At 41.2% G+C, this 22,086-nt stretch overlaps 1 protein-coding gene and 1 long non-coding RNA gene across 2 annotated transcripts in view; one reads left to right on the top strand and one right to left on the bottom strand.

The window, feature by feature from the left end:
• The window catches only part of HCN1 (hyperpolarization activated cyclic nucleotide gated potassium channel 1), a 456,888-nt gene that overhangs the window by 410,658 nt on the left and 24,144 nt on the right, over window positions 1-22,086 (top strand). Inside the window, exon 7 of the mRNA XM_044276220.1 lies at window positions 8,926-9,090. Within this exon, the coding sequence (XP_044132155.1) occupies window positions 8,926-9,090 (165 nt within the window). The remainder of the gene's footprint in view (window positions 1-8,925; window positions 9,091-22,086) is intronic.
• Window positions 36-4,743, bottom strand: LOC122924787. Its single transcript, XR_006387436.1, has 4 exons — window positions 4,685-4,743; window positions 4,051-4,121; window positions 1,789-1,833; window positions 36-216 (listed from the first exon to the last, which is right to left on the bottom strand). It is a non-coding gene; the product is annotated as an uncharacterized LOC122924787 (long non-coding RNA).

Raw genomic sequence — 22,086 nt, 5'->3', positions numbered from 1 at the left:
GGCCCGGTGGCTCCACTGCAGCGAAGTCTGGAGCGAACCATACTGATAAATTCAGTGTGGTGAGCCATGATGACATGGCACCTAACATTACAGTTAATATGTTGATTATATTATTTACTTACCTATGTGAAGAATGGGTTAACCCAGATGCTGTGGGTGCTTGCGCTGATATCTTCAAATTTGATTGGAGATCACTTTAACTGCCAGTTTGAGAACCTATAAAAGAACAGAAAATAACGATTTTGGCTCATTCACGTAAGTATTTTTCAAGAGACAGACCTGCGTTCATCTGTGTCATGGAAGATCTGTTGAAACAACTTATTTTCAGAGCAGAAAGCCAAGGGGGAGAAGAATGGCTGAGGAAGTGCTTACAGCAAGGACCGGACCAGCAAAAAGAGCTTCTTTTATCTTCTAATCCCGTCTGCTGCGCAGTACCTGGCGCGAGCGCCGAACTGATCGATCCTCCCTGCGATAATTTTTTGCGCATGCGCGAAAAACCTGAGACCCGCTCGCCGATTAAAAAACGTCAGCGGAGAGACAAGAGGGCATATTCCCCTTCACAATATGCGCCTCCTTCTAAGACCAAGAAAACCAACTTATCTTCAAGCCGAGCCAGCAGGAAAATTCAACGGCGTCATTTTCAACAGCATTCAACTGTCACTCAGGAGCCATCACCTGCTTCAACAGTTGATCATCCTCCTACATCATCTGCTTCTGGTGAGCTGAATTATAACTTTTTAAGTGACTGCAAACCGCAGGGCACTATTAATCAAGAGATTAATTCACTTGACATTGATTCTTCTAAATTGAAGATTCAGTTGTTTGATGAATTTTTACTTTACCTATCTAAAAAGGATGAATCACCAAAAAATGTTTGGTCTGGATTAGCAGATGTCAGTCAAGTTAATACCCTTAATAGTCTGACTGCTGCTAATTCAACCATTCAACCGTTCACTAATATACCTAAAATGTCCAATATTAACCCTGAAATGGCAGTAATTCCTGAGCTTGAATTTAACTCAGGTATAAAAGAGACATCTGTTAAAGAAGTTCTGGCGTGTCAAATTTCTCCATTAGGGTTTCATTTACCCTTGAGCGTGAAAGAAAAAATTTGGAGAAAAGAATATATTGAAATTTTTTCTCTTCTTCCTTCATCTAGTGAGAATTTAAAAAGTGAATTATTGAAAGACAAAAAATCAGATTCTGAAGAAAATAGAAAATTACACCAGAAATCCTTTTTTAACTGGCTGCAAGCATTTAATATATACGCAGCAGTTTTGGGTGAAAAATTTCCTAGTCTTTGTACTGGTTTATTTTACCATGTAGATACTATTTTGGAGGCATATAGAAATTTTGGCGGAATGGGTTGGTGTCTGTTGACGAATCCTTTCGTCAGAAACTTGCAGTATATCCGAATCTAAATTGGGGTAGTAAAGATGTCGGGCTTTGGTTGAATTTAATGCTCCCTAACAAAAACAATCTTTTTCGTCAACCCAATTTCATTAACGTCAAAAAAGGTATCTGTTTCGCATTTAACGAGTCGCATTGCAGATGGCAACATAATTGCAAATACCGACACGAGTGTTCTTTCTGTGCCGGTTCTCATTCAGCCTCAAAATGTTTTAAAAAACAAGGTATTCACTTCCCAATTTCTAACAAGGAAATTCAATCGTTTAAACAAGGTGACTCCGCTGAATTTGCCAATAATAATTCAGTGGCTAGGTCATTACCCAAACATTCAGATGGCTAATTTATTAATTGACAGTTTTACCAATGGGTTTTTCATACCTGAATTTGTGGGTCCAGGTTGCATTCTAGTTGAAAATGCGTTATCTGTAAAACAAAATATTGACATTGTTAAAGAAAAAATTGAATCTGAAATTTTGGCAGGTAGGATTGCTGGTCCCTTTGATTCTCCCCCCTTCTTGAATTTTCGTATATCTCCTTTAGCTTTAGTTCCTAAAAAAGAACCAAATTCTTTTCGTCTTATTCACAATTTATCTTATCCTAAATTCAGTTCCTTAAACGATGAGATGGAAAAAAATAAAGCCAGTGTGAAATACTCCTCATTTGATCAAGCTTTGTCTTTTTTACAAAAAGCAGGCCGCAATTCTCTTCTTGCCAAAGCTGACATTAAATCTGCTTTCAGACTACTACCTATAAACCCCATCGGTTATAATTCTTTGGGTTTTTATTTTCTCGATAAATTATTTTATGATATGGCCCTTCCCATGGGATTCACCCTATCTTGCTTTTATTTTGAGGCGTTTTCAACTTTTCTACACTGGGTTATGGATATTCACTCAGGTAGTGGATTTTTACTACATTATCTCGATGACTTTTTATTTATAGGTCGTGTAGATTCGGATGATTGTATGAATCTTCTGAATAGATTCATTGGTATAGCTAAATATTCTGCATTCCATTAGCTGTAGATAAAACTGTCTATCCTACTACGAATCTCAAGTTTTTGGGCATAGATATAAATACAGTAACAATGGAATTTAGCATACCAATGGAAAAAATCCAGAATACTGTTCAACAATTAACTCGCATATCCGGAAAAGAAAAAATTACGCTTAAACAACTTCAGTCTCTTTTAGGTTCTCTTAATTTTATTTCTCGTGTGATTCCCATGGGAAGGGTCTTTTCTAAAAGATTGTATGCTGCCACATCAGGTAAGTCCTCACCTCGATCCCATATTCGCATCACCAAACAACTAAAGGATGACATTTCAGTTTGGTTGCAATTTTTATGTGAATTTAACGGTCACACCATTTGGCAGGAAGAGTTTGTTGGCTCAGACACCTTGTCTCTTTATACAGATGCGTCTGGTGCTATTGGATATGGTGCTTATTTTGACAACTTTTGGTCTGCCGAACGTTGGCCTTTAAATTGGATTACTAATAACAAGTACTCAAAAAATTTGGTTTTTCTAGAATTATTTCCAGTTCTAGTTTCTCTAACAATTTGGTCCTCAGTGTTTCAGAATAAGAGAATTCTGCTAAGGTCGGACAATATGGGAGTAGTTTTTTCCATAAACTGTTTAACTTCAAAGTCTCCGTTAGTTTCTTCATTATTGCGTAAGATAGTTTTTCAATGTCTAAAATTTAACATTTGGATAAAAGCTAGATTTATTTCTGGGAAAACTAATTATATTGCTGATTATTTGTCCCGACAGCGCTTCAAGGAATTCTTCTTAATGACACCTCGAGCTTCCCGAATGGGAATTCCTTGTCCAACTCATCTTTGGGAGATATCAGAGGATTAACTAATGAACTTATTTTTGGTTCATTAGCCAAGAATACATGGGCAGCATATTCTGCCGCATGGTTGGATTGGAAGCTTTTCTGCATATCTCAAAAAATTTCTTACATTGATTTTAATTTAGGGAATTTTATCAAATTTATTATATATCTTTACAACAACGGTTTACAAGCCGATTCTATTTCTAAAAAATTATCGGGCATTTCTTTTTTCTTTAAATTAAAAGGCGAAAGCTCTATTCTGAATAATTTTATCATTAAACAAATGATTAAAGATATCAAAAGAAAGTCAGTCCACAATGTTAAGACCAGCCCTTTATCTATTGAATTGTTACAAAAGGTCATATGTAATTTAGTATTAGTTTGTTCTTCGGAATATGAAACCAATTTATTTTCTGCAGCATTTTCTATAGCTTTCTTTGCTGCTCTAAGATTAAGCGAGATTGCTGCAGACAATAAAATCTCAAATCCCCCATTATTGATATAGGACCTTCAAAAGTTGTATGGATTTTTGGTGATGAACTGATTCAATTGGCTGAGAGAAGATCTGCTTTTAGACATTCTACTGTTAATTTAGGTTATTCAGCAGAATTTTCCATAAACTGGTTTTCCTTTGCTGACCTTAAAATTTCTGATATCTTCAAGAATGTCAGCCTTATATATTCAAAAATGTCGAAACCTGACCTGTTTATTTTACATATTGGCTCGTTTGATTTGGGAAAAATCAAAACGCATTTGTTAATTTATGAATTAAAAGAATTGTTATGTAAAATATGCTACTTACTTGATGGTGTTGTACTCGTATTTTCTGACATCATCCCAAAATTTTCTTGGTTCAATTCTGAGTTATCCTTTCTGGAAACAATTAGGAAAAGAATTAATAAAAAAATGGAGATTTATTTGAAGGAAATTGGTCATGGCAATTACAGACATGTTGAATTAGAAGGATTCGTTAGAGGACTTTACCAAGAAAAGGATGATCAGCTTTCTGATATTGGATGTGATATATTCATTTCAGATTTGCAGAACATAATTGATAATGGTTTTTATTAAAGGCTTGCAATGTTTATTGGGCCACTTGTTTTTATGTGGCGTTGTGGGGTTAAGTCACTCTCTGAGTGGACTGAGTGTTATATGGTTTATTGGTTTAAATATTTACTTATTTATATTTGAGAATAAATTGGATTAACCAGATTATAATTAATTGGTTAAGTAATAAGCATTGCGGCCTTTAATTACCCAACTAAATAAATAAAGATATTTGCTTAAATTCTATTTTGAGTGATGATTTATTCTATTTTGTGAATTGGAGCGTATGACATCATGGAGCGAACCATACTGATAAATTCAGTGTGGTGAGCCATGATGACATGGCACCTAACATTACAGTTAATATGTTGATTATATTATTTACTTACCTATGTGAAGAATGGGTTAACCCAGATGCTGTGGGTGCTTGCGCTGATATCTTCAAATTTGATTGGAGATCACTTTAACTGCCAGTTTGAGAACCTATAAAAGAACAGAAAATAACGATTTTGGCTCATTCACGTAAGTATTTTTCAAGTTCCCTCCCTCCCTTCCCTATTTATTTTGTCGCTTTGCTTATTGACGGGGGTTAAGTCACTCTCTGAGTGGACTGAGTGTTATATGGTTTATTGGTTTAAATATTTACTTATTTATATTTGAGAATAAATTGGATTAACCAGATTATAATTAATTGGTTAAGTAATAAGCATTGCGGCCTTTAATTACCCAACTAAATAAATAAAGATATTTGCTTAAATTCTATTTTGAGTGATGATTTATTCTATTTTGTGAATTGGAGCGTATGACATCATAGATCTCTGTACAGGGGTTTAAGGGTAAATACAGAGGGACTGCCAGGATAATGCCCTTAGAGTTAGCCCACAGTCAAACTGGTTAGTTGGTAGAGTAGGTCCACACCCACTGCCGTAACAGAATGTAAGAACTGTTGTAACGGCCTGTGAGTTCCTTCTGGCCATGGGCATTCAGACAACCCCGCCCTAATGATTAGTTAGTCCTCCTCTGATTGCAATATTGGGGAACTCTAGTTTTCACGTAAGGCTGAGTTCACACTTCAGTTATTTGGTCAGCTATATCGATCAGTCATTATGAGCCAAAACCAGATGTGGGTCAAAAACACTGAATAGGTGCAAATCAAATCATTACACCTGATCTCTGAGTAGGCTTCACTACTGGTTTTGGCTCACAATAACTGATAGAAATAACTGACCAAATAACTGGAGTGTAAACTTAGCCTTAGGCCCCATGCACACGGCCGTTGTTCACAGCCGTGTGCGGGCCGTGGAACCGCGGCCTGGATCCCTCCTGAGAGCAGGAGCGCACGGCGTCACTTGTTGCTATGACGCCGTGCGCCCCCTGCTGCCGGCACAGTACAGTAATACACTGGTATAGATCGTACCAGTGTATTACTGTACTGTGCCGGCAGCAGGGGGCGCACGGCGTCATAGCAACCAGTGACGCCATGCGCTCCTGCTCTCAGGAGGGATCCAGGCCGCGGTTCCACGGCCCGCACACGGCTGTGAACAACGGCCGTGTGCATGGGGCCTTAATGGAATAAAGTTAAAACATTTGTGCATAATGCATATCCTAAAATAAGTTAACATCTTCATCTGAAGATATAAAAATAGAAATAAAATAGAATAAATCTAATACCATATGGAAACGTATCTGTAGTTTATCCAATATGTTTCAGAGGTCATCAGAAATCTCCAAATCTTGGTTTGTTTTTGTTTTTTTACCAATCAGTGTGATGAATACTAGACCATAGTGGTGAATACTGTGGTTTATTTTACCTAATAGTACTTGTCTGACGTTACCTATATGTGAACTGATAGTCATAGAAGTTGAACTTTTCCTGGCAATATGATCAGCATGAGAGCTTATTTTTTCTATAAGTATCTGTTAAAAAGTTTAGGACAAATTTATGAGTTAAAAGAATATGGTTCACAATCGTCTGGCAACATTGTAATAGTGGTTGTGTTTTATATGATGCACACTTGGCACCATCTATTTAACTTTAAAGTGCAAAAAGTGTCTATGACACATAATAAATTTGACACAGGGCATGTCCACCTGAATTTTCTCGCAATTTGAACTAGTCCTACATTTTGCTTTCTAAATTTCCACCTTTGTTTCTGAGTGAAACGTATGAGCTGTAATCAAACAACAAGGTAGTAGCAAAGCAATGTACCAAGAAGTGATGAGGTATTCACCCTCCCCCGCCACACACACACACACACACACACACACACACTGATTTCCCCGAACTGTGTTCGTTCAAGTAGATCTGTTGGCTTTGTCATTAAGGGGCTAAATAAGCACTTAATGCTATGTACACATTTGGGAGAATTCTTTATGATTGTATTTGACTATTTTGGGCAAATATTTTTTTTTCAATTGGTCTTTATTAAAAATATTCAACCTTTTCTGAGTTACAGGGGTTAAAAATCAGTCTGTTTTCAAGGCATCACTTTCATCTGACGGCTCTGATATCTTCTGACCTCATAAACATTTGTTTGAGCCACATTCTTATCAATTTTCAGAAAGATCAGAGATAAGAGCTACACATGAGCCGTCAGATGATGGGATTCAAAGAAAACAGAAAGTGACAGCTTGCAAATAGTCAGATCTTTAAACCTTGTATCTCAGAAATGACAGAACATTTTTAAATAAAGATCAATTGAAAAGTTTTTTAACTCAAAATGAGTAAAATGCAATCATAAATAAATTGCCCTGAAGGTGTCCATAGCCTTTAAGGCACCTACAATATGCGCTAACTTTAGGTACATCTCTCACAGGCTCGGACTGTCTCACAGGGATACCCCCCGGTGGGCCCCTAGTCTCCCACCCTCTGCACAAGTGGAACATAACACAGTAGACTTACTGCACTACATACACATATTCAATGTGCAGCACCTCAGCCAGCCTATGTTCATATAAAAAAAACTTGTTAGATTATTTATTATACTTGAATGTATCCAGATGGTGGGCCCACAAAATAAATTTTACTGGTGGGCCCTAGATTCCCCAGTCCGGCACTGATCTCCTATATATATATATATATATATATATATATATGAGTTTCTGTCTGTCTTTCTGTTCTTTATGCGCGACCAAACAACTGGACCGATCTTTACCAAATTTGGTACATCAGGTGTCCGGGAGGGTTTTAGACGTACCGTTCCTGAGATATTCCCCAAAAAATGACCTGCATTAGCCAATACAAGCCTGCAAGTCTTTCACTCATATCCCAACTGCCATACACATGGTCACATGTCCCTTATCAGCCAATAGAAGCTTGCAGGCCCTTAGTCTCCACATACACACAGTTTTACTCCAGGTTTCCATAACAACCAAGCCATTTTTCTTCACTGGTATAGGTCATCATTAAGCTAGGGCTACTCAGCGACAATAAATTGCATGACACATAGGGCACAACTACACTGCTACATGCATCCATCTTGGATGGATTTTTTGCGACTGTCGTGTTGCCGTCGCATGTTGCAGTGCGACACCATAGCCTATCATTATAAAAATTGTTGTGCGACATTGGTATGACAAAATTTCGCGAGACACATGTCCTCATGTAGCCCTAGCCTTAAAGGGGCAGGGCGCTGTGGAGGTCACTGTTAAAGGGCCGGGCACTGTGGAGGTCACTGTTAAGGGGGAAGGGGCCACTATTAAAGGGGCAGCTGCTGTGGAGGTCACTGTTAGGTCAGCAGGGTACTGTGAGGTCACTGTTAGGTCAGCAGGGTACTGTGGCAGTCACTGTTAAAGGGACGGGTGCATTGGAGTTCTCTGTTAAGGGGGCAGGGAACAGTGGAGGTCACAGATAAGGGGACAGTCCCCTATGGAGGTCAGTGTTATGGAGCAGGGTTCTGTAGAGGTCACTGTTAAGGGGCTGGCCCCTAAGGAGGTCACTGTCAAGAGAGTGGGGTGCTGTGAAACTCACTGTTAAAGGGGCGGGCTGCTGTGAAGGTCAAAGTTAACGGGATGGGCTGCTGCTGTGGAGGTCCCATTTTAAGGAAGCGGGGCACTGTGGGGGGGGTAGGTGTTAAGGGGTGAGGGACTGTGGAGTTCACTGTAACAGGGGCGGGGTACTGTAGAGTTATGGGGAAACTGTTGATATCTTTTAACGACACACAGAAACATTAAATGAAATAGATGAAATATACCCGTGCGAAGCCGAGTCCTTCTGCTAGTGATATATAAATTCAGGATTTACAATGAAACATTTTCGTGAGGACTTTTCTAATTTTATTGTGACAGGTTTGTTAAAGTAAAGATCTATTTATAATGATATTTTGACCTGTTTATGACTGAAAGTACAATAGGTTGAGGACAATGAATGGAAATCTCCATCAGTCTGCCAAAAACAATCTCCTCATTAGACTTCAGATCAGGGATTTACGCATCTCCAAAATCTCATAAAAAGAAATTCCATGGAGTTCACTGAAGACATGTTAGAAGAATGAAATAAAAAACAAATTCTTCATGAACATTTGGGTGGATTGAAACATCTAAAGGGACTGTTGTGTATTTAAAAGTGTTTTATATGAATTTGACAATGAAGTTCAATTCAACTTATTTTCAATATTGATTTCTTTTACAGAGATTTGCCTTTTAACCAAAGGTCGTCGGACGGCCAGCGTGAGAGCGGAAACCTACTGTCGGCTGTATTCCCTATCTGTGGAGAATTTTAATGAAGTACTAGAGGAATATCCCATGATGAGGAGAGCCTTCGAAACTGTTGCCATTGACAGATTAGACAGGATAGGTATTATTTTTTTTAACCTATATTTCCATTCAGTTCCAGACAGTGATGTATTCAGGGTCTTGAGTCTGTGGAGAAATGCATTTTTTACGGCTAGAGCATCGTTTATCATCGCTGACGGTGCTTTCATGCATGTGCATGCTGCATATTGCTTTCTTCTATATTCCTACATGTAGTGCTGATTACAATGACAAAGACTAATAGACAAAAAGGAAGAAAGTTCATCTACTACACAGCCTTTACCTTAATGTATCAGTGAAGGGCTACCGTCCTAACTGTACTTTCTCCAAGCTCATTTGAGGAGGGTACACAAGTCCGTCGAACTAAACCTTAAAAAAAAAATTTTTGTGTGTGTATATTTACCGTATTTTTCGCCCTATAAGATCCACCTGTCCATAAGACGTACCTAGGTTTGAGAGGCAGAAAATAAGAAAAATTTATTTTTTTCATTAACTTCAGATCAGACCCCCAAACAGATCAGATCCCCAATGTTAATCAGACCTCAGCTTAGAGCCCCAATCAAACCCCCGATGTTAATGAGACCCCTAATCAGACCTTAGATCAGACGGCCAGTGTGAATAAGACCCCCATTCAGACCTCAGATCAGACCCCAATATGAATATGACCCCCATTCAGACCTCGGATCAGACCCCAATATGAATATGACCCCCAATCAGACCTCGGATCAGATGCCCAGTGTGAATAAGACCCCCATTCAGACCTCAGATCAGACCTCCATGTTAATCAAACCTCAGAGCAGACAGAAAATAACATAAATCAATTTATCTCTCCTGCTCCAGACGCCCTCATCGTTCCTGAGATCCAGCTCTCTTCCTGGTTTTCCTGCTGCGCTGTGCTGTGTCCCGACGTTGCACAGCATGAGGTCACAGAGCGTATTGACGTCCTCATGCTGTGCACAGGTCACAGCACAGAGTGAGGAGCCTGCAGGAGAAGAGCAGGAAGCGGTGAGTACAGAGCCGCTGCATTCACCACTTCTGGTCAGGCTGTACTAATGAGCACTTTCATAATGGAAACACTCATTAGTATTTGCCCCATTTTGGGAGGAAAAGGTGCGTCTTATAGGGCGAAAAATACGGTAATTCAACTAATGCTTTATAGAGAAAGTTTTGTTTTCCTATTTACCTATGTCATATCTGTTTCATTTGTATTCTGAGACAGAGTCAGATTATATATCTGGGCTATGAACTTCATGGAAATGATATAATAATTATTTCTGATGACAAGTTTTAACCGTACCTGAGTTTTCAAAAATAGTTTACATAATGGCTGTGCTTCTTTGTACAATCATAACTGTGAAGGAATAGGTCTTTTTTGGGCTTCCTCAATGTCTTTTTCAGCCTAATTATTCCCTGTTTAGGCCGCACAGCTAGGTGCATTTCACCTGGAAGTAGGGTGCTTTTCTCCATTCTGCTAGCACTGTACTGCTGTGATCTCACTTCCCTTACTTCCCACTATGCACGTTTTCAGCTCCGAAGCTCACAGAACAGATAAGGAGGGGGAAATCACACTTACAGAAAGGCAGCAGGCTCCTGTGAATTCAGAAGCAGTTATTTTATCAGGCTCAGGATCTCAGCTGAGAATGGGCAGCGCTTGGCACAGGGGGCCACAACTCAGAGACTCAAAGATAGAAGGCATGTACTGACCTTTCAGGCCCTGTTCTAGGCATAACACAGGTATCAGATCTTCCTGGAGTAGTCACTCAGATATATTTCTTTATTTTTTTTAAATAGATTGAACATGGACGGAGCTGGCATTACATAATCAAATAATAATCTCTGAACCTGCCGATTTTGGTGGGACCAGCCCACCATCTAATGCTGTGATGGCTAATCTCTGGCACTCCAGCTGTGGTAAAACTACAACTCCTAAAACTACAATACTTGTTTGGCTGTTCTCAGAACTCCATAGAAATGAATGGAGCATTCTGGGAGTCATAGTTTCTTCACAGCTGGAGTGCCGGAGGTTAGCCATCACTGATCTAATGTGTATAGGAGTCTCCTGCCTCTCTAGCAATGGCACACATGGGTAGAGAAAGACTGGGTGGTTGAATTTCAACATGTTCAGTCCTTTTGTTCTCGATGAGCTGCTCTACTGCCGGAAGGGTCTGACAGTGGCTTATTCCTCCTTCTGCATACAAAACACACCCAAACCAAGTGTCTATGTGTATAGTGCAGTGTTTCCCAACCAGTGTGCCTCCAGCTGTTGCAAAACTACAACTCCCAACATGCCTGGACAGCCTTTGGCTGTGCGGGCATGCTGGGAGTTGTAGATTTGCAACAGCTGGAGGCACACTGGTTGGGAAACACTGGTATAGTGAGGGCAGGGGACATAGGGTAGCAGTTGGTTGGATGAGTGTTCAGCGAAGAGCTCTCTAAATGTATGGCCTGCTTTCAGGTTCAGGAAAAAAGTGAAGAGCAAGTGGCGAACAGTAGGGAATTTATATAGTAATAGAGATTAGGGGCAAATACACAATGATCAAAGGTTCAACATTATGGAAGTAGACAATATGGTGTCTGTGTGCCCAATCTAAGAAGTTGGAGTAAAAGTCCAGAGCAAGGGGTGTAGCTATATGGTAGAGAGGTAGCAATCACATCCAAGCTCACCAGTATCTGGGGGGGGGGGGGGGGGGGCAGTTACAGATTATGCATTGAGGCCCAGGAGCTTCACTTTATGCCTGTGGTTAAAGGCCATTCATATTGTGGTGATGGAGGCACGAGTAGGTTCTACACTAGGTTTGGATCTCGTTTTAACATATTTTCTTAAAGGTATTGTACCATTATAGCTTAGGCTAGTTTCACACTTGCGGCAGGACGGATCCGACAGGCTGTTCACCATGTCGGATCCGTCCTGCGGCTATTTCGCCGTGCCGCCGGACCGCCGCTCCGTCCCCATTGACTATAATGGGGACGGAGGCGGAGCTCCGGCGGAGCACGGCGGTGCACGGAGAAAGCCGCCGGACTAAAAAGTCTGACATGCAGTAATTTTAGTCCGGCGGCCTTTCTCCGTGCACTGCTGTGCTGCGCCGGAGCTCCGCCTCCGTCCCCATTATAGTCAATGGGGACGGAGCGGCGGTCCGGCGGCACGGCGAAATAGCCGCAGGACGGATCCGACAGGGTGAACAGCCTGTCGGATCCGTCCTGCCGCAAGTGTGAAAGTACCCTAAACCGCTATCCAAAAAATAGAGGATAATTGTTTGATTGGCTGGGGTCTGACCACTAGGGCCTTCAACGATCAGGGCCGGTGTTCCTCCATTTGAATGAAGCGGTGGACAGGCATGCACACTGCCGCTCCATTGAACTCTACATTCACCTAAAGAATTATTAGGAACACCATACTAATACGGTGTTGGACCCTCTTTTGCCTTCAGAACTGCCTTAATTCTACTTGGCATTGATTCAACAAGGTGCTGATAGCATTCTTTAGAAATGTTGGCCCATATTGATAGGATAGCATCTTGCAGTTGATGGAGATTTGAGGGAGGCACATCCAGGGCACAAAGCTCCCGTTCCACCACATCCCAAAGATGCTCTATTGGGTTGAGATCAGGTGACTGTGGGGGCCATTTTAGTACAGTGAACTCATTGTCATGTTCAAGAAACCAATTTGAAATGATTCGAGCTTTGTGACATGGTGCATTATCCTGCTGGAAGTAGCCATCAGAGGATGGGTACATGGTGGTCATGAAGGGATGGACATGGTCAGAAACAATGCTCAGGTTGCCTGTGGCATTTAAACAATGGCCAATTGACACTAAGGGGCCTAAAGTGTGCCGAGAAAACATCCCCCACACCATTACACCACCACCACCAGCCTGCACAGTGGTAACAAAGCATGATGGATACATGTTCTCATTCTGTTTTTGCGCCAAATTCGGACTCAACAGAAATCGAGACTCATCAGACCAGGCAACATTTTTCCAGTCTTCAACAGTCCAATTTTGGTGAGCTTGTGCAAATTGTAGCCTCTTTTTCCTATTTGTAGTGGTACCCGGTGGGGTCTTCTGCTGTTGTAGCCCATCCGCCTCAAGGTTGTGCGTGTTGTGGCTTCACAAATGCTTTGCTGCATACCTCAGTTGTAATGAGTGGTTATTTCAATCAACGTTGCTCTTCTATCAGCTTGAATCAGTCGGCCCATTCTCCTCTGACCTCTAGCATCAACAAGGCATTTTCGCCCACAGGACGGCCGCATACTGGATGTTTTTCCCTTTTCACACCATTCTTTGTAAACCCTAGAAATGGTTGTGCGTGAAAATCCCAGTAACTGAGCAGATTGTGAAATACTCAGACCGGCCCGTCTGGCACCAACAATCATGCCACGCTCAAAATTGCTTAAATCACCTTTCTTTCCCATTCTGACATTCAGTTTGGAGTTCAGGGGATTGTATTGACCAGGACCACAACCCTACATGCATTGAAGCAACTGCCATGTGATTGGTTGACTAGATAATCGCATTAATGAGAAATAGAACAGGTGTTCCTAATAATTCTTTAGGTGAGTGTATATTGCTAATGGAGATAGCCTAGTGATTTTACTTGGCTATCTTTGGCAGTCCCACAGAGCTTAATGTGTGTCTGTTTCTCCATTCAAATGAGGAAATATGGGCCCCTATTCTCGTGACTGGCAGAGCCCCACAGGTCAGAGGCTCGCTGATTAGAGACTTAGGCCTTATTTACATGGTCAGTGTTTGATCAGTGATCAAAAACATGGAACAGGAGTAAATCTTTCCATTATATTCCTGGTTTTCACTCACAATCAGTGTTGCAAAGCAATGACCAAACACTGACTATGTGAATAAGGCCTTATAACTTATCATGTGCATAGGGCATACGTTGTAATGGGAATACCCCTTTATTTGTGCTTGAAAATTACTAAATGATCAGATTTTTTGCTTACTTTGTCACTTATTAAGTGTCTTGTACTCTTTTCACTCACTAGACCAGGGGTAAGCAACTTCCAGCACTTCAGCTATTGGGAAACTACAACTCCTAGCATGTACACTTATTCAGTTGTTCTCGGAACTCCCATAGAAATGAATGGGGCCTACTGGATGATGTAGTTTCACAACAGCTGGAGTGTCAGAGGTTGCTGAATGCTGCACTAGACAGAAATCTTCATAGTTTGTACTGGATTAAACATGAATTATTGTCTTTTTTCTCTGACCTCCGGTTTTTACACCTATCTATATTGTTGTGGACTCCTATGTTGATAAATCTCCTGATGATCTGCACACACAAATGATATCTACTGATCTTAAATGGGTTTCCCAGTTTGTAATATTAATGGCCAAATCTTAATATAAATCATGAATGTGGTATTGATGACTTGGGATCCTCAATGATCAGCAGAACAATAGCTCACTGCACAGCTTTGTTACAGAACCCAGAAAAGGGACCTTCATGTGCATGTGGCCAAGTGGCCAAGCCAGGTGCATCTTAGCCATATTTAAGAGAGCTGGACTTTGGGTAAAGTATCAGCTCTGTTGATGTGTGGAGGCCAGAGGCATCTGATCCATCATAGGCATCAGCATAAATGTAAAAACCTGGAAAATCCCTTTAAATGGCACGTTACCCTCAAACATTGGCATTAATAAGGCATCTTATACTATTGAGTAGCTTGTTTCATTTCCTAAGTTGCACTTTTCTAGCACACAAGTCACTAGGTTCCATGAAGATAATTTAATACTTCCCTTCACTAGTTTATTCCTTCTACTTCCAAATAGTTCCTTCATTCTTCGTGCCACTAGAGGAGTAGACATCATAGCTTGGTTACGTTATTCTGTTTAAATCTTTTCTTTTTCAGTAGAATTCTCTACAAATGTCTTGAATGTTGCATTTTACTTTTCACTTTGAGTTCTTTCCTGGCCAATGTGCCCTCTGGTCTCTGTAGTCTATGTTTGTGGCATCATGATCTTGACTTGACTTTGGTGTCTGTCTTGCACCTGCTCCCACTCATTATGTGAAGTTCTAATTTTTTTCGGGTGTTTTTGTTGTTTATCTACTAGGCAATTGTCTGAAAGATCATCAATACTGTTTGCTCAAGGCCAGTGACTTGACGTTATCCTAACGTATAGATTTCTTGAGGGTTTTTTCATGTTTGTAAGCTACGATTTCTTTTGCTGGCAAATATGTGTAACTAATTTGATTTTTATAACTAGTTATTAGCAACAGTATGTAGCAACAATTGTTGTGATTTGGGTATTTGGCACATTCATTAGACAGAGGAAAGAAGGTATGACTGTAGGTCCTGACTACACAGGGTTTGTTTGCAGTCTGTTACCATAGCGACACTTGATCATACCTAGAAGATGTAGAATCACAACAGGGGAAAAGTGGTGATCAGGAATATTTATACATTTGCATATTTTTTCAATTTTACATGTGTTTTACATGGTTGCACAGGTGGACATAGCCTTTACCCAATATAACAATATGGAACAATATATTGATCATGATATCCTAAAAGGGGTTTTCTGAGGAGGCAGAAAAATTAAAACGCATCCTATACACTATAAATCACAAACTGACCCATATCTGTTCCAATATGTGTTGATTGTGCTGCCTATGAGTGTAGAAGTCCAATCCCAGATTCTTATCCCAAATGTGCAGTTGTTTCACCTTGTAGCCAAACAATCGGTTTCTTGAGGCTGGTGCACTCACGTACACCTGCACCCTAGAGAGAAGTTATAACACAATAGTGAAGTTCCACCAGGTAATTCCGCATAAAGCAGTTTTAATCTACTAACAAAAAGGACATAAAATTTCAGCCTTTAAAATCAATATATTCTCAGCACAAAAAGTCCACCCGACCCGGGTTTCGCCAGTCCAGCTTCGTCAGAGGCGATGTCCCATATCTGTTGCAACCACATCTGCACATTCTGTACCCCGTTATGCTATCTATGCTGCCACAGAACTTCTAGGATGGAGGCGGGATTTGCCAATTTCAGCATCCTCCTTGTTTTCTTACTATTGTCACTGCCATCTCCTTCCACACACACATAAGAGAACAACCCCTTGCATTGACGAGCCAACACAAGCGGGTGGTGGTGGTGGTGGGTTTGCTGGCTTTAGGCCCCACAGTCACATGAAGCAGGGATCAACTTCCCATGGACTACCCCAGTACGAGGGTGGTCCAAGAAGATGCAATTACATGGGTAAGTCTCAGCACACAGAATGGTGCTGTAATTTAAATAAACTTTTACTCCCTGGATAACCCCTTTCATATTATACTGTTAATGTTTTATCCTGTATATTGGCAAAAAATATGAAAAGTTTGTTTTGATCTACATGATGCTATTTTGTAAAGACTCATATGAAACCTTTGGATATAATAAGTTTGCTTATACAGTACAGACCAAAAGTTTGGACACACCTCCTCATTCAAAGAGTTTTCTTTATTTTCATGACTATGAAAATCGTAGATTCACACTGAAGGCATCAAAACTATGAATTAACACATGTGGAATTATATACATAACAAAAAAGTGTGAAACAACTGAAAATATGTCATATTCTAGGTTCTTCAAAGTAGCCACCTTTTGCTTTGATTACTGCTTTGCACAATCTTGGCATTCTCTTGATGAGCTTCAAGAGGTAGACACCTGAAATGGTCTTCCAACAGTCTTGAAGGAGTTCCCAGAGATGCTTAGCACTTGTTGGCCCTTTTGCCTTCAATCTGCGGTCCAGGTCCGGTGACTGTGGAGGCCAGGTCATCTGGCGCAGCACCCCATCACTCTCCTTCATGGTCAAATAGTCCTTACACAGCCTGGAGGTGTTTTTGGGGTCATTGTCCTGTTGAAAAATAAATGATGGTCCAACTAAACGCAAACCGGATGGAATAGCATGCTGCTGCAAGATGCTGTGGAAGCCATGCTGGTTCAGTATTTAATTTTGAATAAACCCCCACCAGTGTCACCAGCAAAGCACCCCCACACCATCACACCTCCTCCTCTATGCTTCACGGTGGGAACCAGGCATGTAGAGTCCATCTGTTCACCTTTTCTGCGTCGCACAAAGACACGGTGGTTGGAACCAAAGATCTCAAATTTGGACTCATCAGACCAAAGCACAGATTTCCACTGGTCTAATGTCCATTCCCTGGGTTCTTTAGCCCAAACAAGTCTCTTCTGCTTGTTGCCTGTCCTTAGCAGTGGTTTCCTAGCAGATATTCTACCATGAAGGCCTGATTGACAGTCTCCTCTTAAAGGGATTCTGTCACCTCCCCTAACCCAAAATCCGATTTTAAAGCAGCCATGCAGCACAGCTTACCTTGATTAGGCTGTGCTCTTTTATCTTGTAATCCGTCCAGTAGTTTCTGTAAAAAACGACTTTTATTGATATGCAAATGAGCCCTGAATGTGCCCAGAGGGGCGTTTTGTTCCTCTTAGAGAGCCCAGTACCGCTCCTCTTACAGTGCCCAGCCCGCCTTCCTTGCACTGTCTAACCACCCCCAGCCTGCCACAGCCTCTCCTCCCTCTCCTCCCCCTCCCTTACGGCCGAACGAACTCTCGCACAGGCGCAGTACCCACTGAGGGCGGCGCCTGTGCGATCAGCAGGAGACTGTGGGGAAAGAAATCGCAGGCTGGCTTCACTGTGGCAGGCAGGCTGGAGAAAGCGCAGGGTGCAGCAGCGATCGGCTATCCTCTGCGCTTCCTACCAGGCTAACTGAGGGAAGAGCGAGAAACGGACGTCACTGGGCTCGGCGCATGCCCAGTGACGCGGATGAAGCTCCTGCCCTCAGTCTCCTGCTGATCGCACAGGCGCAGCCCTCAGTGGGTACTGCGCCTGTGCGAGAGTTCGTTCGGCCGTGAGGGAGGGGGAGGAGAGGCTGTGGCAGGCTGGGGGCGGTTAGACAGTGCAAGGAAGGCGGGCTGGGCACTGTATGAGGGGCGGTACTGGGCTCTCTAAGAGGAACAAAACGCCCCTCTGGGCACATTCAGGGCTCATTTGCATATCCACAAAAGTCGTTTTTTACAGAAACTACTGGACGGATTACAAGATAAAAGAGCACAGCCTAATCAAGGTAAGCTGTGCTGCATGGCTGCTTTAAAATCGGATTTTGGGTTAGGGGAGGTGACAGAATCCCTTTAACAGTTGTTCTAGAGATGTGTCTGCTGCTAGAACTCTGTGTGGCATTGACCTGGTCTCTAATCTGAGCTGCTGTTAACCTGCGATTTCTGAGGCTGGTGACTCGGATGAACTTATCCTCCGCAGCAGAGGTGACTCTTGGTCTTCCTTTCCTGGGGCGGTCCGCATGTGAGCCAGTTTCTTTGTAGCGCTTGATGGTTTTTGTGACTGCACTTGTGGACACTTTCAAAGTTTTCCCAATTTTTAGGACTGACTGACCTTCATTTCTTAAAGTAATGATGGCCACTAGTTTTTTCTTTACTTAGCTGCTTTTTTCTTGCCATAATACAAATTCTAACAGTCTATTCAGTAGGACTATCAGCTGTGTATCCACCTGACTTCTCTACAACGCAACTGATGGTCCCAACCCCATTTATAAGGCAAGAAATCCCACTTATTAAACCTGACAGGGCACACCTGTGAAGTGAAAACCATTTCAGGTGACTACCTCTTGAAGCTCATCAAGAGAATGCCAAGAGTGTGCAAAGCAGTAATCAAAGCAAAAGGTGGCTAATTTGAAGAACCTAGAATATGACATATTTTCAGTTGTTTCACACTTTTTTGTTATGTATATAATATCACATGTGTTAATTCATAGTTTTGATGCCTTCAGTGTGAATCTACAATTTTCATAGTTATGAAAAGAAAGAAAACTCTTTGAATGAGAAGGTGTGTCCAAATTTGTCACCGGGATTTTGGGCATAGAGCCGAGGACATGGGTTGCTAGAGGGCCGCTAGCACATCCGCAATATCCAGTCCCCATAGCTTTGTGTGCTTTTATTGTGTAAAAAAAACGATTTGATACATATGCAAATTAACCTGAGATGAGCCCTGTATATGAGATGAGTCAGGGACAGGACTCATCTCAGGTTAATTTGCATATGTATCAAATAGTTTTTTTTACACAATAAAAGCACACAGAGCTATGGGGACTGGGTATTGCGGATGTGCTAGTGGCCATCTAGCAACCCATATCCTCAGTTCTATGCACAAAATCCCGGTGACAGGTTCCCTTTAACATTAAACATGGCATTTGAGCTGCAAGCAGCTTGTGATAGAGCAGGAGGAGCTGAGCAGACTGATATATAGTTTTATGGAAAAGTAGTCAAAATTAATTGCAATATAGACATTTAACCCTTTCTACCCCGGGCCAGTTTTCACCTTCATGCCCAGGCCATTTTTTGCAAATCTGACATGTGTCAGTTTATGTGGTAATAACTTTGGAACAGTTTTACTTATCCAGGCCATTCTGAGACTGTTTTCTCATGACACATTGTACAGTGGTAAATTTGAGTCAATATATTTTTCCTGGAAGTCCAGGGTCCTCCAGCCACAGCGCTCCCCGCTTCTTTCTCGATATGCCCCCATTGTCTTAGATGGGAATACCCCTTTAAGACAGATAGTAATCCATCATAAAATAGTTATCAGTCATCATTTCCCATATGTCTGATTTATGTTGGCATAATTTTGTAAATGTCATTTTTTTTTTAGAAGGCTTAGTTTCGAAGCCATTTTTCACATTTTCAACTAAATTTCCCAAACAATTTTTATTAAGCTCCAATTCAGAGATAAAGTGATTTTGAGGGGCTTACATAATGGAAACCACCCATAAATGACCCCATTTTAGAAACTACACCTCTCAAGTTATTCATAACTGATGTTACAAACTTTGTTAATGCTTTAGGTGTTCTACAAGGATTAAAGGAAAATGGAGGCAAAATTTTAAAAAAACATTATGCTGATTTTTCATGTTAATCAATTTTTTCTTGCAACTCAGCAAGGGTCAACAGTAAACTAAACCTCAATATGCATTACTCTGATTCTGCAGTTTACAGAAATACCCCATATGTGGTAGTAAACTGCAGTGAGAAGGAAAGGAGCACCATATGGTTTTTGGAGGCAGATTTTGCTAGAATGGTTATTGGGCACCATTATGTACTTGAAGAGACCTTGATGTACCCCTACAGTGGAAACCCTCAAAAAGTGACCCCATTTTATAAAATATGCCCTTAAAAGAATATATTAAGGGGGGTACTGAACACTTTAAAAACTAAGTGTTTTACAGAATTTAAAAACACTTGACTGTGAAAATAAAAAGTTTAATTTCTTGCAATAAAATAAATTGCTTTAGTCCCAAATTTTTCATTTTCACAAGGGGTAACAGGAGAAAAAGCACCCGATAATTTGTTACCCATTTTCTCCTGAATATGGCAACACCCCATATGTGGTGGTAAACTGCTGCCGGGTACATACCAGGATTCAGAATGGCTTTTGCACTGCAGATTTTGATGGATTGGTTTATGGCCGCCATTGGTTTTTATTTTTTTTATTGATTGTCTTATGTGGGGGCTCATTTTTAGCGAGATGATCTTTTCATTGGTACCATTTTACGGTACATAAGACTTTTTGATCACTTGGTATTACACTTTTTGTGAGGCAAGGTGAAAAAAAGGCTGTTTTGGCGTAGTTTTTTTGTAAATTTTTTTTACAGTATTCACCTGAGGGGGCATATAATGTGATAATTTTGATAGAGCAGATTGTTACAGACATGGCGATACCCAATATGTCTATTATATATATTTCTTTTTTTAATTTTTTACACCGTAAATGCATTTTTGAACAGAATTTAATCTTGTTTTTGTCTTGCCATTATCTGACTGCCCTATTTATTTTTTATTTTTTGCACGATTGTCTTAGGTAGGGTCTCATTTTTTGCAGGATTAGATGACGGTTTGATTTGTACCATTTTGGGGTACATACACATTTTTGATCGCTTGGTATTACACATTTTTGTGAGGGAAGGTGACTAAAAAATTGCTGTTTTGGCAGTTTTTTGGGTTCTTTTTTCAGTCCCCGTCACAGCAGCACGGGGACCAGATGGGAACAGGGAGGGAGCTCCCTCCCTCCACACACCCCGCACATGCCGCAGTCAGCGCTGAATGCGGCATAGTGAGAGTTAATGCGCCTGCATCGGCGTTTCCACCGATGCCGGCGCATACAGCAGGGATCCGGCTAACGGGAACAGCCAATCCCCTGCAGCTGATCGTGTGGGCGCAGCTCCTGAACCTGCTGTAGTACTACAGGAGGTCAATCTATCAGTGATTGACAGCTATCTCTGTATACACAGTCATAGAGGGACGGCTGTCAATCACTGATAGGACCGACTCCTGGACTTCAAAGCCCAGAATAAGCTGAATTTAAATTAATTAAACATAAGGTGTACTGAATCTTTTCCCATATTATTAAATATCAATCTGCTTAGCTCCTCCTGCTCTATAACATGCTGCATTTACCTTACCTTACAGGTTCCCTTTAACATGCTTGTTCTTATAAAGTCTTGAAAATAAATTTGAATGGAAACCCCTGTCTGTCCTCTTCTGAGCAGAGTACATTTTCCGATGTAACATTCAGTATTTACACCACCAGCAGGCTCCATTCTTCTCATAGCAGCTTCTATTCTTACAAGCCCTTAGACGTGAAGAGTGAACACAGGTGGTGGTGCTACAACCAGTGGGAGAGAAACCAGTAAACTATCCAGATTTATGGTTGGTAATTAATATAGAGTTCTAACTAATGTATCTAATCTCATATATAGATATTGGCAAGGGTCCATCAGCTTAGATGTAAAGGGGATATCGAAACCTGGAAACCCACCAACAATGCCCACGACCCTCATACAGAGAATACTTACCTGGTCCCTGACGCCTGTGTCCTTCTGGTTCCTCCATGGCCATCACTTAATTTTGACCTGACGCAAGGGGGCAGGTCACGATCATGGCCTGCTATTGGCTGCAAACCCCCAGCCCACCCCATCAATAGATGTTGGGATCTACACGCCAGTGAGATGCAGCAGCAG

The sequence above is a fragment of the Bufo gargarizans genome, chromosome 1 (assembly GCF_014858855.1).
Source record: "Bufo gargarizans isolate SCDJY-AF-19 chromosome 1, ASM1485885v1, whole genome shotgun sequence".
Classification (NCBI taxonomy): Eukaryota; Metazoa; Chordata; class Amphibia; order Anura; family Bufonidae; genus Bufo; species Bufo gargarizans.
This window is presented reverse-complemented; position numbering and strand designations above follow the sequence as displayed.